The 21,245-nt window shown below is 37.8% G+C and overlaps 1 protein-coding gene across 1 annotated transcript in view; it reads left to right on the plus strand.

The window, feature by feature from the left end:
- The window catches only part of GAD2 (glutamate decarboxylase 2), a 498,210-nt gene that overhangs the window by 299,699 nt on the left and 177,266 nt on the right, over nt 1-21,245 (plus strand). The window contains exon 13 of the mRNA XM_085631697.1: nt 1,309-1,458. Coding sequence (XP_085487823.1) covers nt 1,309-1,458 — 150 coding nt within the window. The remainder of the gene's footprint in view (nt 1-1,308; nt 1,459-21,245) is intronic.

Below are 21,245 nucleotides of genomic sequence, written 5' to 3' on the forward strand. Positions count from 1 at the left end.
AGCGCAGCATTTGCGGCTGCTGCAGTGCTCTATATGAAAAAATAGTAAATCTGCCTCACTAAATGATTTTCTTGAAGTATTTCGGAGAATGCATGATAGTTTTCAAGACGGACTGTTCAGTATGGCATTATACTGCAAGAACATTTCAATAGAAAGACCTTAGTATTTGTAAACGGTATGCAGCGAGTAAGATTTTTTCACTATTACTGCACTGTGCTTTTATAATGAGCTGTGATCTAACACACTGGGCGCAGGGGCTATTTAGTGCCATTTTTGTAGGACAAGAGGTGTGTGCACTGGGAGGAGGATATAACAGACATCAATAATGATAGATACATAGGGTGGTAGCTCAATTTGTTGAATTCTGTCTTTCGGACCACGTCTCAAACTATGCTGACTTAGTCGTTCATCATTTTCAGAGTGATAATAGGAACGTCATTGCATCTACAATACAAGTGCCAAGAGGCAATTAATAATACAGTGTGCGCTGCAGAAACAGAAAGCAGCTCATTCAAACCTGTTTATTCCTCTTTCCACACTGTTAGTCCTCCGTGTATGACTGGTACAGGAAAGTATATAAAGCCAAATTTGTCATTGGCTTGTGGACTGCTTGTAATATTCACACAAAATTACACATTTCTAATATTTTTTCTGGCACCTCAGTTATTTAAATGTCCTTTATTGTCTCAGCAAAAGCCATACAATGATAACAACTCATTAAAGTCAAAAGCAAAACACCAAACATACCATACAATGACAGCCCATAACATACAATAATAGGCCATACAATGTAATGAGAGAACATACTATATCAAACAATGACCAACTATCCATACCATACCATACATGGCTAAAACAATACTGACAAAGCCAATAGATCTTGCATAGGTGAAACCTATTGGCTTTGCTAACACGTGTTGTCACATCCCGGTTTCAACCAAAATGAGATGCTCCAGCTGCAAAAAAAGATTCTCCATAAAGTGCTCCTCTGCTCCTGGGAACTTAGTATGGTATATTTTAAATGACCACAGAATATAAAAATCTGAGTATGATTGCTGGATAAATGCTGTGTTGCACTGACAAAGCCAATAGATCTTGCATAGGCTAGACCTGTTGTCTTTGTCAATGCTTGTTGTCACATCCTAGTTTCAACTAAAATGAGATGCTCCAGCTGCAAAAAAAGGTTCTCCATGAAGTGCTCCTCTGCTCCTGGGAACTTAGTATGGTAAATATTAAATGCCCAAAGAATAGAAAAAATCAGAGCATGATTAGTGGATAAATACTATGCATTATATTTTTCTTGTCTAGGGTTTGATGCAAAGTTGTAACCAAATGCATGCTTCCTACCTCTTCCAACAAGACAAGCACTATGACCTATCATACGATACAGGGGACAAAGCATTGCAATGTGGCCGTCATGTTGACATCTTCAAATTATGGCTGATGTGGCGAGCAAAGGTAAAATAATGTTACTTCTTTCTTTACAATTGTTTTGTTGTATGTTAATATTTATGTAAACACTTGAATCACACTGTTTTTGAAACTATATATACTTTTCTACAATGCTAATGTTTAAAACCCATAGTCTGTACAATTGGTCAATGATCACTGTCAAAGTGCACATTCTGCCAGTAAAAAAGGATTGGCTTGCTGTTCCTTTGTGGATGTGTATTGCTTTTTATGTGTCAATCTCCATTATTCAGGAGACAAGATAATTGATTGCATCTTAGTGACTACTAATATGGTCACTTAGCACTTTTCAAGTCTGAAGAATGGTGTTTAGTTAGTGGGAATCAGTCTGTCCAATGTATTGTTAAATTATGTTTTGAATTGGTTAAAATGAAGAATCGGATGTTTCTTATCTAGGTGGGAAACTTTATGGCATACTACCTGTATTGATGCATGTGCTTTAGGACTTTGTTGCGTATTTAGTTCAGCCAGAGTTAACAGCACCCCAATGCCTAGCTTAAGAAGACATTTCTATCAACAGACATAGTTGCCAAATGCAAGACTTTGATACAGTTTAGTAGGTATGAGGATGAGGTATGCTCTGATTGGTTTTGATATGTTTGTTGTTGTGAGGACAAGAATATTATTTTAATGCGACAACCATTTGTCAACAACATGACTTAGATGTGGTGTTCTGTTCATGACGGTGGCAGAGGGTGGGAGTGTTGTTGTCCTTTTTGTTCGCTTAGGAGAGATTTTAAATATAGCTGGGTGGGACTAAATAAAATGCGTTGTTAGATGGCAAATGTCCTTGAAACTTCAGTGATGGCCAACAATATGATTAAGTGGAACTCGGTTGCATGTTGGTGATAAGATACGTAGAATCTTTTCTCTTTGGTTCTGGTGTGGTATTTCTTGCTGTTGAGTGATGTAGAAAGCATCACGACAGATGACCATAAGGGTTATCTGTACCATGTTTGATGTATATCAGACATTTTCTTCCAAAAGTTCTGGTGGATTTTGGTCTGTCCAGTGAGAGAAATAAAACCAGAGCAAACAATGCAAGGTTTATAATCAAAGGCGTTAGATTACTTAAACATCATTCAATGAAGATATAAGCAGCCCTTTCCCACAAAAGGAAAGGGCAGACAAGGTCATACCTTGGGGCTGATGTTCTTGGGCTCTTCTGCACATCTCTCATTGTGTGAAGAGCTACCAATGTTTTGATCTGTTAATTCAGTTAAGTGTTCCCCCTTGCTTAGGTGTTTGGAGAATGGGGTCAATTGATATGTGGCTTATATAAAAGGCACAGATTTTCACATAGACTTCCTGAGGCTAAAAGTTGCAATATACCATTTACATAGAGAATGGCTCGGTTCTCAGTATTAATTGTGAGGCAGTAGGGATGCCCCATTGGATATTGTAGAGGAGCCTTTTCATAACTGTTTTTCTGAACTTACATGATGACCACAGGACTGGTCATGTCCAGCTGTCATTTTTAGATTCACATTGTACATTTAAAATGTTCAAACATTTTCCTCAGGTTCTGATTTTACTTGCATGTTAATAGTGTGTTTATAATAGAAATGCTCGGGATCAATGAATATCTAATTTCCTGTAAACTCTGAACTTGCACACACAACATGCTTCAGCACTTCCATATACTTAATTGTTTGGTCTCGACCAGGGTTGGTTTGTTAAACTACAGCATCAATTATGAATTTCTTTCGTGGTTTTTTTTTTTAACTTCCAGCAGTCATCTTATTTATCCCTCTGTGACCATGTGCAGAGACCCCCTTGGATATTTAAGAGAATCCAGTGCACACAGCAAGTTCAGTAGGCATGCCAGCAGTGCACTAACTTACTTTATCTATCTGAAGCTCTTACATTTCTGCAAGACAATACCTACTGTATTGCCCAAACCACTCTTGTGTAAATTGCATCTTCCCTTTCTGTCCAACTAGAGACCCTTGACTTAAACCCTGCTCCTCACATTCCAAATACCGTAAAAATAAGTTACACTGGTGTGCCCCATGAAGATCGAATCCACAATATCGATGGGGCAGAATATCGAGGACACAATCTCAACAATAAAATATCTACTGGTAAATAAGACTAGACTTTCCATACCTAGCTCCACATATATGTATCTATGCAGTACATGTATATTCAAGGTCAGTAGATGTGGAGATAGAAGTAGTAAACATATGCCTTTATGCAGTTACCCTTTCATATTTTGTTCCTCGATATTTTGTTCTCAATATTGGTATGCCACAATATTTGTTGGTGTCTATATTTAGTAGTGCAATCAATTACACCAATGTTTTCTCATTAGCAAAATATATGACTGAAGTGCGCAAAGGTATACAAGAACATAACTTGGATATGTTACCATCTGCTGAAAATTAGTTAGCAGACACAGGTGCCTCTAAGATATCTATTGCTGTACCAACAGTTTATCTTAATTTTCAAACAAATGGATGGAAGTGTAAATGTGATCAGGTGTTAGTAGCCATTGTTAAAAAAGCATCTGCCCATATCTAAAAAACTATTTCTAGCTAGTAGTGTTGGGGACGGTTTGCTTATTTAAATATATTTCTTCGGCCTTTGCCACCTTCTCCATGCTACTAACTTTTCGGCCTCTGGAATGCATGGATGCCTTCCTTATCTCATTTTTTATCTAGTATGTTCATTGTTAAGTTAAACCTTTAGTGGAGATTTCAGATACTGGTTTGATGATATTGCGGATTAGAAAGTCAAGGGAATTTTGTGAATTACTTTCCACCCTGAAGTTACATCGAAGAGTTTGTGGCCCAAACAATATTAGAGTACATATATTGGCCCATTTATAGGCAGACAACTACCTAATTTAAAATTTACAAATTGAACCTAATCTTTGGTCTAATCATTCTGTCATTGAGCTTCTAATTACCTCTGGTATTATAAGACCCAAAGTAAAAAGATAATGCATGCACCTCTGAAACAAATCCAAAATAAATATAACTCCATTTCAAAATGACTACTATAGAACCTGGTTACATAGAAGAAAAACAATGATAATTACTGGAGATCTCAGTTGGTGGGTTTACATGCACCTGCAAAATTAAGCTTGTTTGCAAACATAAAAAACCCAGCATCTACATATGCAGGGAAAGTAGTAAATCTAGAGAAATCAAGGATATGCCAGCAGAGGAAATTTGGTCATGCAAGTATGATGAAGCTCCTAAAATAAAATATAAAGTAAATATTAGTTATTATAAACTTATACTGAAAAATACCAAGCAAGCATTGTATTAAGAAATAAGTTGATTCCTCTTCTTATCCCCAGACAACTGTTTTCCAGATCATCAAAGACTCTTGAGAATATTCTAAAGCTACCAGTGAAGTCATTCCTTCATAAGATCTTTCCAATGCCTTAAATTACTGCTTTCTTGAGAACATTCATTAGCTAGGATGACAGATAGATACCAGACACGTCCAATCAATTATTACTGACAATAAGTCTGTAATAATATACTCTCCATCTCTGCTGTATTCTTGACTGAGGACTCCCATGATGACCTAATCAAATCCAAATCTTGTGTTTGCTCTACCCTCTTTCAGATTGCTTTTTTAAAGTAGCTACTGTGTAACTCACTAAATCCTCTAAGGCAAATTCTTGTTTGAAGAAGGTGTTGAGCTATAACCATTCCAGTCTGCCTCTATCATACCTATCATAAATAAAAAAGACTTGGGCAGACCCTACAATAATGAAGAACATTCGCCACATTTCTCTTTTACCAGCAGCAACAAAAGTACTAGAAAACTACACTGTGAAACAACTTGGTAGCTACATGCATTCAACTAACATACTGTGTGCAACACAGACTCGTTTTCAACCAGTTTATAGTACGGAATCTTTCCCATTAACTGGGCAGCTAGTGACTCGAATTAAACACGAAAAACCTGAAGTGATGGTGGTGTATGGGTAGTGGACCTTTGGCTTGATTCTCATTGTTCAACTGAAATGGGTCCTCTCTGCTGCCTGTAAAGCAGACAAAAGCATAGGATTGAAGGTCAAATCAAATGTATCCCTCTCCAATCAGGTATCTGGATTGGTTTCCTCATATTTATACCATCTGAAAGTGTTATGAAAAACCATTCCTTCCATAACTAGGTGGAATAGAATGGATTAAATCAGCGATTATTGGTGCTAGGCTGGATTACATTGATTTCCTTTACCTAGATTTACCTGAACACTTCCTCCAAAGAATTCAGGTGATTCAGAGCCATGCCATAGGTGTGCTGCTCAATGCTTCCAGATTCAGCCAAATTCATCCTCCACTCTGGTTATCTCACTGACCACCTATCAGGGACTATACTCACTTCAAAACATTATGCATTGTCCACATAGCAATGCCTAAACACCCTCCCTGGATTATACAGAAATGGATTAAGGTTTACCATTCACCTATTGCTAGTTGGTCCTCCACTTTGAAGCAACAAGTGATCCCTATATTTGCCAAAAACAGAATTAGAGGCCGGAGCGTTTCTGTTTCCACAACCAAGCAATGAAACTCCTCACCAGCTAATCTGAGATCTAGCACTTTTCTAGTCGATTGAGACAAAACGTGAAAACTCAATTGCTTTCCGAAGTGTTTTAAACTTTTTGTAGTTACCCAATTCAGGCAACTAACCTTTTTTAATCTACACTTTTCAGGCATTAGACAGACATGATGGTTATTCAATGCCAAGAAACCAATGATGTATGTGCGCTCCGTGAATTAACATAACACAACACTAGAACACAAAACAAAAGCACAAAACAGCCTGCGAACACAACACAAACATAGAACACAACACAACCTCAGAACACAAATCAAGAGGAAATATACTGATACAAATAAAGAGGAAATATGATGAATAAAATCTCTACACTACTAGATACTCTTTGATCAGTGAGTGAAATAATGATAATATTTACATAGAGCAATCTGAATCTCAATTGCCTATAGGCAATTTTCTAACTGAGGCAGCCCAGTTTTACTTGTAGAGTTTTACACTGATGCTCACTTTGTTCTGAGTGATCTTGTTTTAGTCATTGAGGCAGCTAAGCAAAAGGATTTGGCAATGGGAAAGAGCAGGGATATCATTTAAGTCATACACTTAGGGCTGTTCAATGTTGTTTTTTACTTACAATGCTCAATGGGCCTCAATGGGGCTAGGATGCACAATGTTCTCATTGTTTTTAAGATTGTTTTTCATATGCATGTAGATGACACGCTTTATCTCATACTTAAAGATGTGCCAGGTAATTGTTATTGTTTTGTGAAACTTAGAAGATTACAGCAGAGTATAAATAAACATGTATATCAATAACAGTTGTGCAGTGCAAACTATCACTTCAAATTCCATATGCATCATAATTGTCATCAAACCATTATAGGCAGCTTTGTTTGTGCGTGTGTGTGTATATATATATATATATATATATACATATGTATGTATATATATATATATATATATATATATATATACACATATGTGTATATATATATATATATATGTGTGTGTATATATATATATCACTGAAAAAAACAAAGTTTGCAGGGACATTATAGTTAGGTTCAGATCTTCCACGCACAAAACCATATAAATTCTGCAGTTTTATTTATCTCAAGTTACTATAATTCATGCCCTTAGGTAACTATAACTCGGGCCCCTGCTATGCACAGTTTTCTCTTCAATAATTTCACTGCAACTGTTGCAGTGATATTATCGATGATGTCATAGAGGGTGTCATGACTGATGTAATCTGTGGGGTAATTAGCAGTGCATGGTGATGGCGCAAGTTTTAGTTACCTCAGGGCATGAGTTATGGTTACTTGACTTACTATAACTGCTCAATTTTTATGGTTTTGTGTGTGTAAAATCTGAACCTACCCATACAATCCCTGTAACCTTTGGTTTCGACAGTGAATTTCTAAGATTTTTAAAAATTATTTTTCCTAACTATAATGCCGCAGTAAACTTTGTTTTTTTCACTTAATTTTGATATTTGTTTAATGCTATTTCCTACCTATAACATCCCTGTAATCTTTGGCTTTTTAGTGAGTTTCATCCTTTTTTAATATAGCATACAGTTTTACAATTTTATAAATACAATATATTCAAACATTCATGCTTATTATTATTATTATTATCATTATTATTATTATATATTCTAAAACTAAAAATTTAAATAAAGTTACAAAATTGAGGTAAGGTAACATGTAGTCTTTCAGTAAATGCAATTCACCAAGTCTTTCTTTTTTTAGAATTCATTTTGTGGATCCACAGATCCTTCTTGAATCCTCAGACAAATAAGGGGTCTGCTGCGTATACTGCACTCATTCAGTACTGAAACACTTCCTCCAAAGAATTCAGGTGATTCAGAGCCATGCCAAATTCTAATTTCAAGACTTTCGGTATTCACAGAAGGCATTTAGGAGTCCTAAAGTTAGGACTCCTAACTTCTGTGAATACCGAAGTGAGTAAGGATCTTCTGTGAATACCGAAATGAGTAAGTGCCTTCTGTGAATACGAAAATGGTAGTAAGTTTAGGATTTTGTCTTAAGTTAGTTCTGTGAATCAGGCCCATCATCCTTACTATACCTACCTAATAGTTTGGTTTTGGACTGAAACACAAGCTAATATTTTAAAAAACTGAAATACACAAATTATAGTACAGTTAAGCAATAAATTGTGCCCCATTATACACTGCTTATGACATCCCATATGACAATATGCATTACATGATAAATGACAACCTCTTGTGTGCTAGCAGAGTATGGTGCCACAGTCCCTGTAGTTTGAGAATGTTACCACTATAGGCATGGCAACACCCTGGGTGTCTAGGCAAGAGGAACATATGTGCCCTCTCAACTACAAAGATGCCTGAGAGGTTGCTTCTACCCAGGAGATCAGACATAATGGACTCCCCCATACCCATGGATTCGGACACAAGACTATTGTAATATTGTTCCACTGACATCTTGTTTGTAGGTCTTTGTTCTTGCTGCATATAACCTTAGGATATTTTGGATTTGATGCAACTTCCCATATGTATTGAGTTGCCGTACTGTTTGCAAGGTCTGGTATTCTGTGTTCCGCTGAATTAAGTTTGTTGGCATGTACGTACACTCTCTCCTTCACCTGGTCTATTCTTATGGACAGTGTATCTGTTTGTATCAATAAATATGAATCTGCCATTCATCCCCCTAAGTAGGGCTTTCATGTCCTCCTCACTGATATCATTTAGAATAGTAGCCATATCCGTAGCCCCTTTTTTTCTGGCCTCCATCTGCACCTTCTTCAATCATTTTTAGTCAAACAGCAATTTACTTTTCCCATTTCTTTTGTGCTGCTGGTGGTGTAGTCTCTCTTGGAATTTTACAATCAGGTTTTTCTCCCTCAGGTTCCTGTTATTCTATAGTTATCTCCTGTTAAGTACGCTAGTTGTACTACACCGATTCCCTCTTATTTTAGCACTTTTCTCCATGTGGAGAATATTGATATTGTCTCTCTACCTGCCAAAAGACTCCTGTCACTCAAGTCTCTGTGATCTCCGTTTGTTTGCTAATTGCACCCATCTACACCTACCAGGCCTGGTGTGCAAAGTATATTTGGGTTATATATGACATATCCTGACTCCTATTTTTTGACCCACTCAATGGATGATTCGAATGTGAAAAACGGAGCATGGATTGTATTTGTCAAATCTTCAGCTCCCAGTGATTGCAGATAGCATTCTTTGCAGGCCTGCAAGCTATATTTTAATTTAAGGGACTATTTTTGCACAGTTTCATGAGATTATCCCATACTTCTCAGCTCTTTCTGCATGGACTTTCTAATTTTTGAAATGCCCTTTACTGCTCTGTTCCCGCCCCTACCACTTGGTGAGTTAGGGCCTCCACTGTCTGCCTTTCTCTCAGTTTCATTGGTCCCTGGCTGGTTTCACTAGCGGCAGTTCCTTGCCACTTAAGCTCAAGATGGCGAGCGCCACCCTTTGTTCTGTTAGTCAGAAGGGAAGCACACTTTTCTCACCTCTCTGACCAGGATCCTTCCCTAATCATCTTTCTGTGAGCACAGCTGTGTGGGTCCACAATTTTCTGTCCAGTGATTGGCCACAGCATGAATATGATTTTGTTTCTTCCAGATTTGTGTATTTGGATTAAACATGCAGGGTTTAGATGCATGTTTTATGTCTGATTTAATTATTTTATACACTGTAGAGAATCTGGAAATATTAAAAGCATATTTAATCTTTTGACATTGCAGGGTTACAAATTAATATGGTGTAATTTAAACTTTTAAAGGTTGCACAAGTTACTATGTTGTTATCAGGATTGACCATCCCTACACTGTAATAATATTCAATAGGGAGTAGGTATATGGCCCTCAACTGTGTCCGGAAATTGGGTTTATTAAAACATTTGAATATAGCCCTCTTACTTTTTTAATCTATTAATAGTCCTGAATACAATAGTCCAGACAGAGTGTAAGTGTAAGATAATGAGATGTGAGACAGGGTAGTGCAATGTGAGTGAGAGTGCAATGCAACTAACAGGCTTTCTATGCATAAAACAGCCACGCATACGACCCCTTCTGCATTGTATTCCCTGATGCACATTGGCCAATGAATGAAGAAATATTGTCTCTCTCTCTCAAAGTCGAGAAAATGAAAATCTTCTCTTGTGGTCTGTCAGTCCAGTCCAACTACTTCTTTCTGAGCCACATACCCTGGGATCACCCCACATCCAGTGATGAAAGCTCAAAAACTTGGTGTGCTGTTTGACAGTCTGCTATCCTTTAAATCCTAGATTAGTGCTGACTCAAAAAGCCTTCTATTACTTATGGGTTATAAGAAGTGTTCTACCACTCTTTCACCTCTCACTAAAAATCACTGTAATGATCTCTATGGTCCAGCCTGCCTCAATAACTACATTCGCCACTCTACTGAACTCCACAACAGATCAGCATCAATATTCTACAAAATCCAGAACAATGCTTCTCATCTTCTGTTTCGCCTGAAAGAACACAACCACATTTCACCCGCACAGATATCTCTTTTCTGGCTTCCATTACAGGAAAGAGACCATTTCAAATCTATATGTATTGTCCATTACAATTTAAATGGTTGAGCACTTAAATTGTTTGTACCCATTAGGGCTAGATGTACTAAGAAGGCATTCTATAAAAGTGGTCAGAATTTGCACTCCAAGTTTTAGTAAATACATTGGTATTTTGCAGTTTTGCAAACCAACCTAGATACTAATAGGTAGGTTCAGAAATACCTAATTGTAGTGTGTCAGAATTCAACCTACATTACCATAACTAATTAGGTAGGTCGCAAATTGAGACCTACTACAATTTGCCACCCTCACAGGTATAGAGGTCTGGTGGGGTCATCAGACAACAGTATCTCTGATTGTTTTTTTAAAAAGCAATTGTTTTGTTTAAATGCAGGCCATTTTCCTTAAAGGTCCCTTGAACCAATGCCTGTTCCTAATACATATTTTGTCAACATTTAGAAAGGGAAAGGGGTTCCATGGGAAACCCAGTCAAATATGGTAATGTGTTACCACCTCCTTTGCGGTATCAGTAAAATATTAATGTTTTGCAACCTGATTTCAGTTGCAATAAAATAATACATACCATAAGGAATCCTTTTTTGGAAGGGATGTCTTTAACAGCCCAATTCCAAATACCTATTCAGTATGGTTTCCTAAACCCATTTAATGATTCGGGAAACTTTTACGAACTGTTAAATAAACTTAGTACATTTGAAAAAGGGTTTTAGCATGTGCAAATCCTGGTTATGGAACCAGTGAGTTTTGAATTCTAAAACCCTTACTACATGAGGCCCAAGATGTCCAAGGTGTCCATCTATGTAGCTCACCCAAAACAATCAGACAAATGGACTTCCTTATGCAAGTCTCATTTCTTGATCACTCCACAACTCTCTTTAAGAATGGAATCTGATTTTCTCAGATTCAGGAGAATGCAAAAACCCACCTCTTGAAGAAAATGTGTGGTTATCCCTCCATCTGCTTGTCTCAATGTCCATACAGGACAGAGGAATGCTGGGTAGACAACTAAACATGACACCAGAGTTTACTCTTCACCAAGACTTTATCACCTTTGTGGCAGAGGAGCCTTGAAATGTAAGATCATTGTGGTTGCTGTCTGCTATTTCCCAGAAACTTGTTCAATGATGTCACATATAAGTATCTCATACAAAGTGCACTGAGGATACTGCATTGTGGTTTGTAGGTTTTTACCAAAACCCTATAAGATACATTTACAAATAGAATAAATAAAGTTCTTCCCTCTCAGGCAGATTTTGATTGATGGATATTAGGGGAACATGATTTTCTTACCTTCTGTAACTTATCTTTGACCTGCAAAGCCCCATAGATTCTGAGATTGCCTGCTCTTGAATGACAGACTGGAAAATTTTTAATTATAGAAGTGATTGCTTGCTACAGCACTTGTAGCAAAAAGCAGTATGTGAATGGTAGGTCACTTCTACCCGAGTTAGAGAGAAAACTTATGTATCAGCATTTAAATTTGACAATAAGGCACACAGTAAGATTAGAGGGCTTTTGCTTATCGCTGACCAAGTAATTTCCATCAGTTGAAATGTGGAGGTTAAAAAGCATTGGATTCACAGAGTAACTCTCCTTTACTCATTCATTCGTGGTAAATCGAAATGTAACTCAGCCCACAGCTCATCATTTGAGGTCATGAGCTTGTGGTACATTCAGCTGATGAGGATCTTCCATGGGCCATTACCCCTGAGGAGGCAGTGAGCTGCCAGTGGAAGTTATTAACTTTATTTGTATTTCTGTTTCCCTGATTTATCTCAAACTTCATCTGTATTGAAAGGAGACACAGATCGCAGCACAGTGGCATTGTATTCACCATGAAACACAGAAACAGGAAAATGAGACTAATGGGATACAATCCAAAATACTGAGAGCTTATGATTCATGGCATGAAACATGCTTGCTCTTAGAGAAATCATGGGCCTAAATGTCAAAGGCATATACTTGTTGCTGAAAATGTCTTAATTTACCCCCGTCAGGGTTTCACAGAAGAATTCTTGAGAAGCGTAAATGGATAAACTATTAAAGATATCTCTGGCGTGAGTGCCAAGAAATCTACAGTAGTAAATCCCAAACAAGTGTGAGAAGAGAAAAGAACTAGACGTGGTTTTACATGTAAGTTTGGGGATGCACAGACGAGTACATTTGTGAGCATTCACAGACTGAAATATGCCCCTTTGCGCAGTAGCGGCTGCCTCTGAACGGGGGTGGTGAAGCAGTGGGTGGCATGTGAAAAATAAATAAATTACCTTCTCCATAGCCGCTCCCGCTGTCAAGCGCCTCTCGTCCATCTGCTGACAGCAGCGTACGCACCAAGACTTCCGGACTCTCCCAGCCAATCACGATGCTGCATGGAGTAGTGAGGCGACTCTCCTCCGAGCCACCACTACCTGTTTACCCTAGTAACTATCACAGATTTACTCCAACCAACAGCTGTAGTAACTCCCTTTACAGGATAGAAAGGGGAATGGTCAAACCAGAAATATTTTTTCAGTGGAGAAAAAGAAAATAAATACATTACTTTTTAACGTTCAGATGTACTGCTTACTGTGTGCAATTGTGTGGTATGTTTAACTACACATAAGGGGCATTGGCAAACTACAAGAAATCCCATGATGTGCAATAGCTTGAGAACTCTGGGCAAATGTTCAGTTTTCTTTGTGAATCGGGCCCTTTGTGTTTCAATCCAGTCCTAAAAATGCATGCATCTGGATTTGTGTGAGGCACTGCAAACAGACAGTAATTAACAATAGATTTTAAATAATGTCAGACTGGGGTAAAAACCTGGCATTAAGGAATCTGGATTAAAATGGGGTTCGACCCTAAATCACACTTATTATGGAAAAAGTGTCCTGTATGGCAGATGTATTGTAGTAGGATTTTGGTGGAATTTATATTGTAGTAGAAGTACGGTCAACAGAAGGGACATGTGTGTTCCCAGAGATAAGGCGGGCGTGGCCAATAAGAAAGTGGCAAGTACCGTAAAAGTAATTTGTTTTTTGGGCATTTGCCCACTTTCCTAATGGTTTCCACCCCATTATGGGCACTGTATGTTAGTGTCAAACACAATAACAAATAAGTGTGAAAATTGGGTGTGATAAACACAACTGTATTTGCAGGTGTGGGGGATGGTATTTCTCAACCGCAATAGCGTTTTCATAGTGGAAAAAAGGCAATCATTGACAAAGCCCCTAGGCACAATGTTTATCTTTTTGATTATTATTTCAAGCATATTTCACAAATTAAAAAAAAAGGAAAGCTGTGTCTCTACCTAAACATGCGCCCATCTGATTGCGCTAAAATGATATATTTGAAAGAAATTAACCATTGTATATAATGTTAACCGAACAGTACAGGTTCTTCCTAGCAGTCAGGTGGAAGCCCAAGCTAATCAGCATTCTACCAAAATGTTGCCTAAAAAATGCAGTGAGACTAGAGATGCTGCTGGTGTGGGCGACTACATTGACCAGCCAGCCCTGCTCATGATTGGACTTGGAGGAGGGGCTATTGAAGTGCTTATGCATGCCTACATTCCCCACAGTGCGAAACGCACCAAGACCAAGAGCGGGCCCAACTGGGCCTGTCCACAGACCGCTGAGACCGTACCGGGCCCCCTCTTGGTTTTTGCCATTGACTTTAGTTATTATTGTTACCCCATCATGGGGAAACGAAAACGGAATCTTGCTTCGGGGGAAGTTAAGCATCGTCGCAATGGACAAAACATTATGATGCTCCTCACTTCCACAGTGGGGGCTATCACTGAGGAAATCAGTGCTGTGGAGATTGAACTTGGCCTTGCTAATCAGGTCACCACCCATCCTGAGTTAGGTGCTGGTTCTGGTACAGATACTGAGAACCCTGCTAGTTTGCTTGTTCCAGCAGGTCTTCCCTTGCCTCATGGTTCCCAGGATTCTCATATTGGAGGTCTCCTTATTTGTTCTATTACTTTAGATGGGTGGTTTAGAGCAAATTAACTATGCAGTCCTCCTCTTGTGTTCCTCTAGCTTGTCCTTTATCTGAGGACTATTGTGATGTAATAGCTGACAGACCAATGAAAAGGTTGTCCATGAGGTTAGAACTTTTGATTGCCTCTACCTTTCAATCATGTGAACGTAGACTTGGTTTAATTGAGGATACTATCAACAAACCCATACCTCTCTTTAACACTCCTTTGTCCATCTAATTGTGAGGGGGAACCTCTTGTTTTCAAATCATCTGTGCAGAGAACAAGAGTAGTGGCCACTGCTGCACTGACACAGCCTCTAGGCACCCTGACCCGTTCTGGGGCACCTTGAAGCCTCAACCCTTGTTTATTGCCAGCTAGTCAGTTCATGAGTCGGGATGTACAGAGACCAAATTCCGCTGTGGGGTCGCAGTTCACCTTACCTCTAGTTAATATTACTTCACAAATCCCAAGAGAATGTTCTAGCTTGGCTCTTCCTCTTGCCTTTGTCCCTTACGCTAGTTCCATCGAAGCACACAGTAATGATGTGTTCCGTTCCCGGGAATCAGATACGGCGCTCTATAATCTTGGTCCTTCTCCACCGGTGACTCCTGAGGCCATCATTTTACCTAAGTTCCAGGACTTGCTCCTATTATTAGGAAAAAGTTTGCTCAAGTCAAAAATAAAGTGTTTGATTGCTTTAAAAACCAATTTGGGCACACAATGTATTTGTTTTTACTCTATCATGGCCAGGAGAGGTTCTTGGGTAGGCTCCCAACCCAAAGATTTTGATGGTGATTGTGTTGTAGTGAATTGTGATAATCCTCATCCACCAGGTTTTCTGTTATACCATTTACCAATACAAATTGAGTCCTCTGTTGGTATTTGTCATCTTCCTCTAGGTTATTTTTTTTTTACCAGCCACCTCCTTTCTATAATGAGGGTCTTAATACTGCTCAGGTCCCTTTTACAGTTCTTATAGCTCCCAACCATAGGCACACCTATGAAAGCAGCAGTTCCACTTTTAACACATTTGCACCATTGCGCTCTTTGCATGACAATGACTTGTCAGATTCAGTCCTTGCTTTGTTTGGGAAATTTGGACACTCTTACTCTTCTGAGCTGTAATGTTGCAGGGATTCCTAACAAAGAGGGGAATGAGGCTTTTTATAGCCGCTTACATAGATTCAAATTAGTGTGCCTACAAGAAATTTGAGTTGTTGATACTAACTTTCGTCTTGATGGTCATTCTTCTTTTTCTGTTCTGGCTATGCCTTTATCTCATGGGAGAGCAAGAGGTGGTCTTCTTATTTTGGTGTCTTTGACTTCGGGGTGAAAAATGCTGGTTCACCAAATTAGTTGCATGCCTGCTGACATTTCATAATTTTACTGGTTTGCTTATAATTAATTGTTACTGTGCTCTTTCCCTGCCTGGAAGCTCTGTTCAACCTCATGCTCTTAGAAATGTATTTGATAGTTTGTCTAAATCTACCTTAGAAAATAGTTGTATCACCTTAACCGACAATTGTAACTTACAGCTCTGCTTCTAAGGGTGCTTTAAACAGCATAGTGATAATGATTGGTATTCTCTTGAGTCTATGTCTTCCTCAAACCTGTTCTTCCTTTATTCTTCACAAGGAACTTGGTCCAGGGTTTTTAGATGATATTCTGCAGATTTGGCCTCTTCTTTCATGTTTATCGGTCTGTCAACGCCCCAAAAAACGTTTTAATCATCTTGTTCATAAAGATTATTTGGTTCTTGACTGTGCGTGTGTCCAGCATACCATGGTTAAAAATTGTAAGACATAGGGGATCATTACGATGGTGGGTGACTCGAGTCAGCCCACCACCGTAGCGGTGCCTGGGACGGCCCGCCTGTAACGCGGCGGTCCCGCATGTGAAATTGCAAAGCGACCGTCACCGTGGCGGTCCCATTTTGCATGATTACCATTGCAGTGGGTGCTGCTGGCTGCAGCACCCGCCGCAATTGTAAAAATGCATGTAGTGCCTTTCCCTGCACTACGTTGCAGGCACCACGGGATGCCTACCACTCAGTGCAGGGAAATGCAGGGGGTTTTATGGGTGCCCCCCAGTGCACAACCACCTCTCCCCAGCACAAGGAGGGCCTGCAACGGGCCCCCAAAACCAATCCCTGCTTGCCTTTCAATGGTGGTTTACCCACCATGGAAAGGCTGGCTTTGGCCAGCATCGCAATATGGCGGATGGTGCCTGCTAGGCACTGCCAGCATTTTACACATGCTGACCGCTCCGCCAGGCAATCGCAACGATTGCCTGTGGTGGAAGCGTGGCAGGCAGTCTTTGTGACCGCCGCAGTCTCAAACTATTCCCCCCACCATCGTAATGTGGCGGGGGGAAATTGTTTTCCGATGGCGGAAGGCCTGCCACCGCACTGCTGGCGGTGGAGGGCCTTCCTCCATTGTAATGACCCCCATAGTCTTAGTCAATTAGGTCAACCTGAAATTTGTAATAATCCAGAACTAATAGCCACAGGTGATACTGTCTAGACTAAGACAGCCTTTAGGGCTCTAAAAGTAAAAGAGAGCGAGAGAGAAAGGTACTGTATAAAACCTCTGTTAGAGCTCATCTTTTGTTAAAAACGACCCCTTCTATTGAGCCTTGCCTAACTGTTGACATGTCGAACCACCACCATTTTCTACTGACCCATTTTAGATCACCACCTGCTGGCCAATCCTCGTGTGTGGTAGTTTGACTCTGATTTTACTCCTTGTAGCTGTGACGGTGTTTCAACACAGGACACTCTTCACTTTATAATGTTAGGATCCTTTTTTTTTAAAACTTCATAAAATGTTTATAGTAACTTGCTAGCTGGAACTCATTTTGCTCAAGTACAACCTTCGTGGTTCTATGTAATGTTACCTGATGTGCAGATTTGTTTTCTATTTGGCTGACTTTTCATCAGGTGCCATCCAATTGGGGAAACGTTTAACACATATAAGATGTTTTTCATGTTGTTATGCTTTGTCTTTTATGGTTTCATTTATAAAACAAATAAAGATTATGGTGATTGTGATGGCTAAAAAATATTGTCTGAACGTGAAATCACGGTCAAAATATTGTAAGTAAAACAATAGAATTTGCCAAAATATCGAGGTTAAGTACTGCAAGTGTTTTGCAGCCGCGGTCGGTAGTAGGAGTAACTGCAGGGCGGTGACGTGGGGAGGGGGAGGGGCAGGGTGGGGGGTAGTAAACTATGGATTACGGAGGTTTACAGGTAAGTTAACATATAAATTAATAAAACGAATTTCGTTGCGTGCACTTCATCCCTAAATGCGATGCAGTGCACGCAACGAAATTCGTTTTATTAATTTATATGTTAACTTACCTGTAAACCTCTGTAATCCATAGTTTACTACCCCCACCCTGCCCCTCCCCATGTCACCGCCCTGCAGTTACTCCTACTAGCGACCGCGGCTGGTGTTTTGCTGTTATATCGAAACTTTAAAGGCCATTTACTGTAATATCATTCTGTATTGTGGTGTGCTATTGTATTGCTTTAGGTTTATATTTAATTAGATATGTTATTGTAAAATTATCATTATTTCTTGAAACATTATTTTTATTTTTATTGGTATATTGAGGGATTGGATGCATACAATATTTTCAATATATTAGCTAATTTTATTTAAGTTGCTAATTTTTGTAATTATGAATTGTTATCATTCTGGTTGTTTTGTTTTTGGAGTATTGGGTGGGAAGCTTTTTAAATAAAATATGTAATAGTTCTAATACTTGATTAATGCATTATTCGAATGATTAAGTTGTGAGTAGTCAATTGAAGGTGTCATTTATTGATCATTATTATTGCATGTAATTGAAAAAAATGAACTTATCAATGGGTGTGTGGTATTTTGTAGATTTGATTGTCTTTTTCAAAATTTTATTAAGCTAATAGTTATAATTGTTAAACTTTAATAGGAAACAAATTGTTTTATGAATAATCATTTTATGATAAAAGGATTGTTTTAATGTTTGTGTGATTTATGGGTGAATATGAGGTGTACTGTTTATTTCAATGTAATAATAATCATTTTATTACAATAATAATTTCTACTAGTTCTTAAAATTTTTAAAGGGGACAATATATTATTTGAGTGTAGTGATTGTGCCTTCCAACCCGCATATACTCTTTCCCTGATGTTTGTTTTATTAGAATTAAAATAGTTAGCCTATCTATCACTCCCTTCCCCACGTATGCATTTTTGCACTGTTTGTTAGATTCAAGTTAAAATAGTACATATGACCACCCAAATGTATGCACTTTCCTCAATGATTTTTAGTTTGGAGTTAGAATAGTAAAGCTGTCCCTCGCCCACAAAGGACGCATGTTCCTCGAGGATTTTAGTTGCTATTTTAATTGTTTTAATGTTTTTTTAAAAAGTAGAGTGCATTTAATCAAAACGTTTATAATTTTAGAAGTGCAATTTGTTATTTTAACAATTGTGGCTCAATTTTTAAAATACTTTTTTCATATGTTTTCGATTTTGACTATTCTTTTCAGTAAGTTACTTAAAATTATTTTTAATGGCTGATTAATTTATTTGCTTTCAATTGTTCATAGTATTAATAGTATGTGTATATGTTTATCTTTTTTATTATGTACTTTTGATAATTTATATTATATTTTATATTTAAAAATATATTTCTTATAGGTACTTAAATTCATAATTCAATTTAAAATATATTCATATGAAAAAATTGAATTGTTGTATAGTTACGTGCATTTCTATGAATGTCAATTTTTTTGAAGCTGTTAAATTAATGTTAGTGTTTTTTATATTCTATAGTTTTATAAATGTATCTTTTTTAAATATAATATCTTTGCAAGTTACTCTAAGTTTAAAAACATATATATATATGCATACTATGGGTAAGTATTTAACAAAATATTTACCTATGTCATGCTGGTATTTTGTTCCACGATATTTTTTTGTAGTCAATATTTTTCTACTTCGTAATTCAAATATATAAAGTCAATACTTTGGACCTCAGTATTCTTTATAGCAATATTTTATTATTGCAATACTTGTGTGGTTGTGGTCTATATTCTGTCATAGAAGCTGCTAATTGTTCGGCACATCACAGGAAAGTATTCATATAAACACAAAGCAAGAGTTCTATTGGCTTTGAATTTCTCTAAACTGAAAGTATAGTTTAAACCCATAAGAATGACTACAGATAATTTAAAAATGATTAAAAAATTAAAGTAAAAGCACTAGCAAATCAAAGCATTGGCCCACCAGCCCCAACATGGAAGTGCACTTTCTTTTAGATGGCGCTACCCATGTGATCAGACAAAATGCAAGATAACCAATTGTGCGTGTGCTTGCCTGTTACGCTTTGTTGTATGCTGTAGTGACCGTGAAGCAAAAAGTGAATGGCAGTTGAACAGACTAATGGATGGAGAGGGATGATCAAAAGCCTCTTTATGTGTGTATTTTTGTATGTATATTTCATTTTGTTTATCAAACAAGGGTGGCAAAAGGCTAAAGCAGTCTTCAGGGCAGGCCACTAAATATGATGTGCTAATATTCATTTTCACATACTTACTGTGACATATTATCCGCAATGCATTTAATCAGCACAAGTAAATGCAGGTTAGCAGGAGGGCTTATGGTCTTCAATACCTTGTGAAGAGTCCCATTAGTGTTCTTGGGGAATTTTGCAACACCCTCGACATTTGTCTACAATTCTAGGTTTCTGGTGCACTCTGGGATGTTCTTTAAAGGACCTCTAATGAGTGTCACATCGATTGGACAACAGTGTTTATATAAAACGCAGTATTATAATGAAACTATGACAACAGTAACATGTCAGAACAAAGTTATATCATCTCAGAAAGGAGCAATTTTGAAAAACAAATACTGCCAATAAATTAGGACATCATTGAATTCGTCGTAAATAACTGTGTTTCGTTATTTTCGCATCTCTTCTAAAGATGCTAATGATAATGCAATCATTACTGAGTGACAAACATGATTAATAATACACTGCTGTGTGATGCAAATTCAATAGAAAAGTATTTAACTGCTTTTGATTAACTGCTGTACTAAAATGTATGCTACCTGAAGAAGTTAAGTAAATATTTGCATGTCAACAGTCTCTATTCTGTTAAAATTTACCAAATGGAGATAATAGCGCAATATATAACAACAACCATTTTAAATTGTTACAGCTCCTAACTTTGGTGTTAAAGTATTATTTTTTGACTAATAGAATATGCTGTGGAAAAAATGATGCAGTGATGATTGTTGGGGGCTCCTGGATTTTTACATTTTCGATCAGACTTGTGTTTAAAGCTGAGAAGAACCAGAACATCTGTAGATAGTGCTTGAACAATGATTGGTTGATCTTAAAGGGGATAGTTTAATTTATCTACAGGACAATTTAGTATCTCCACTAACCATAATTAAGACAAGGACAATGTCTTGTGTATGTTCCAACTTCTGAAAGAGGCTTGTCAAAGTTTGAATGGATGTCTTGACTCCCATGAAAAAATACTACATCTGTTTATATGGTGCATAATACCATTGTTTTACCATTTAAAACACTGCAACTTATAAGTGTATCTCGTACCCAACTGCATGGGACTCGGTTTATTAATCTCCGATGTTTGATAAGCTTAAAGGGCCATGCTGTATGTGAACTCATGACCCACAGATCAAACCAGGTGTGAGCAGCTAGCA

Source organism: Triturus cristatus, chromosome 10 (genome assembly GCF_964204655.1).
Source record: "Triturus cristatus chromosome 10, aTriCri1.1, whole genome shotgun sequence".
In the NCBI taxonomy this organism is placed as follows: domain Eukaryota; kingdom Metazoa; phylum Chordata; class Amphibia; order Caudata; family Salamandridae; genus Triturus; species Triturus cristatus.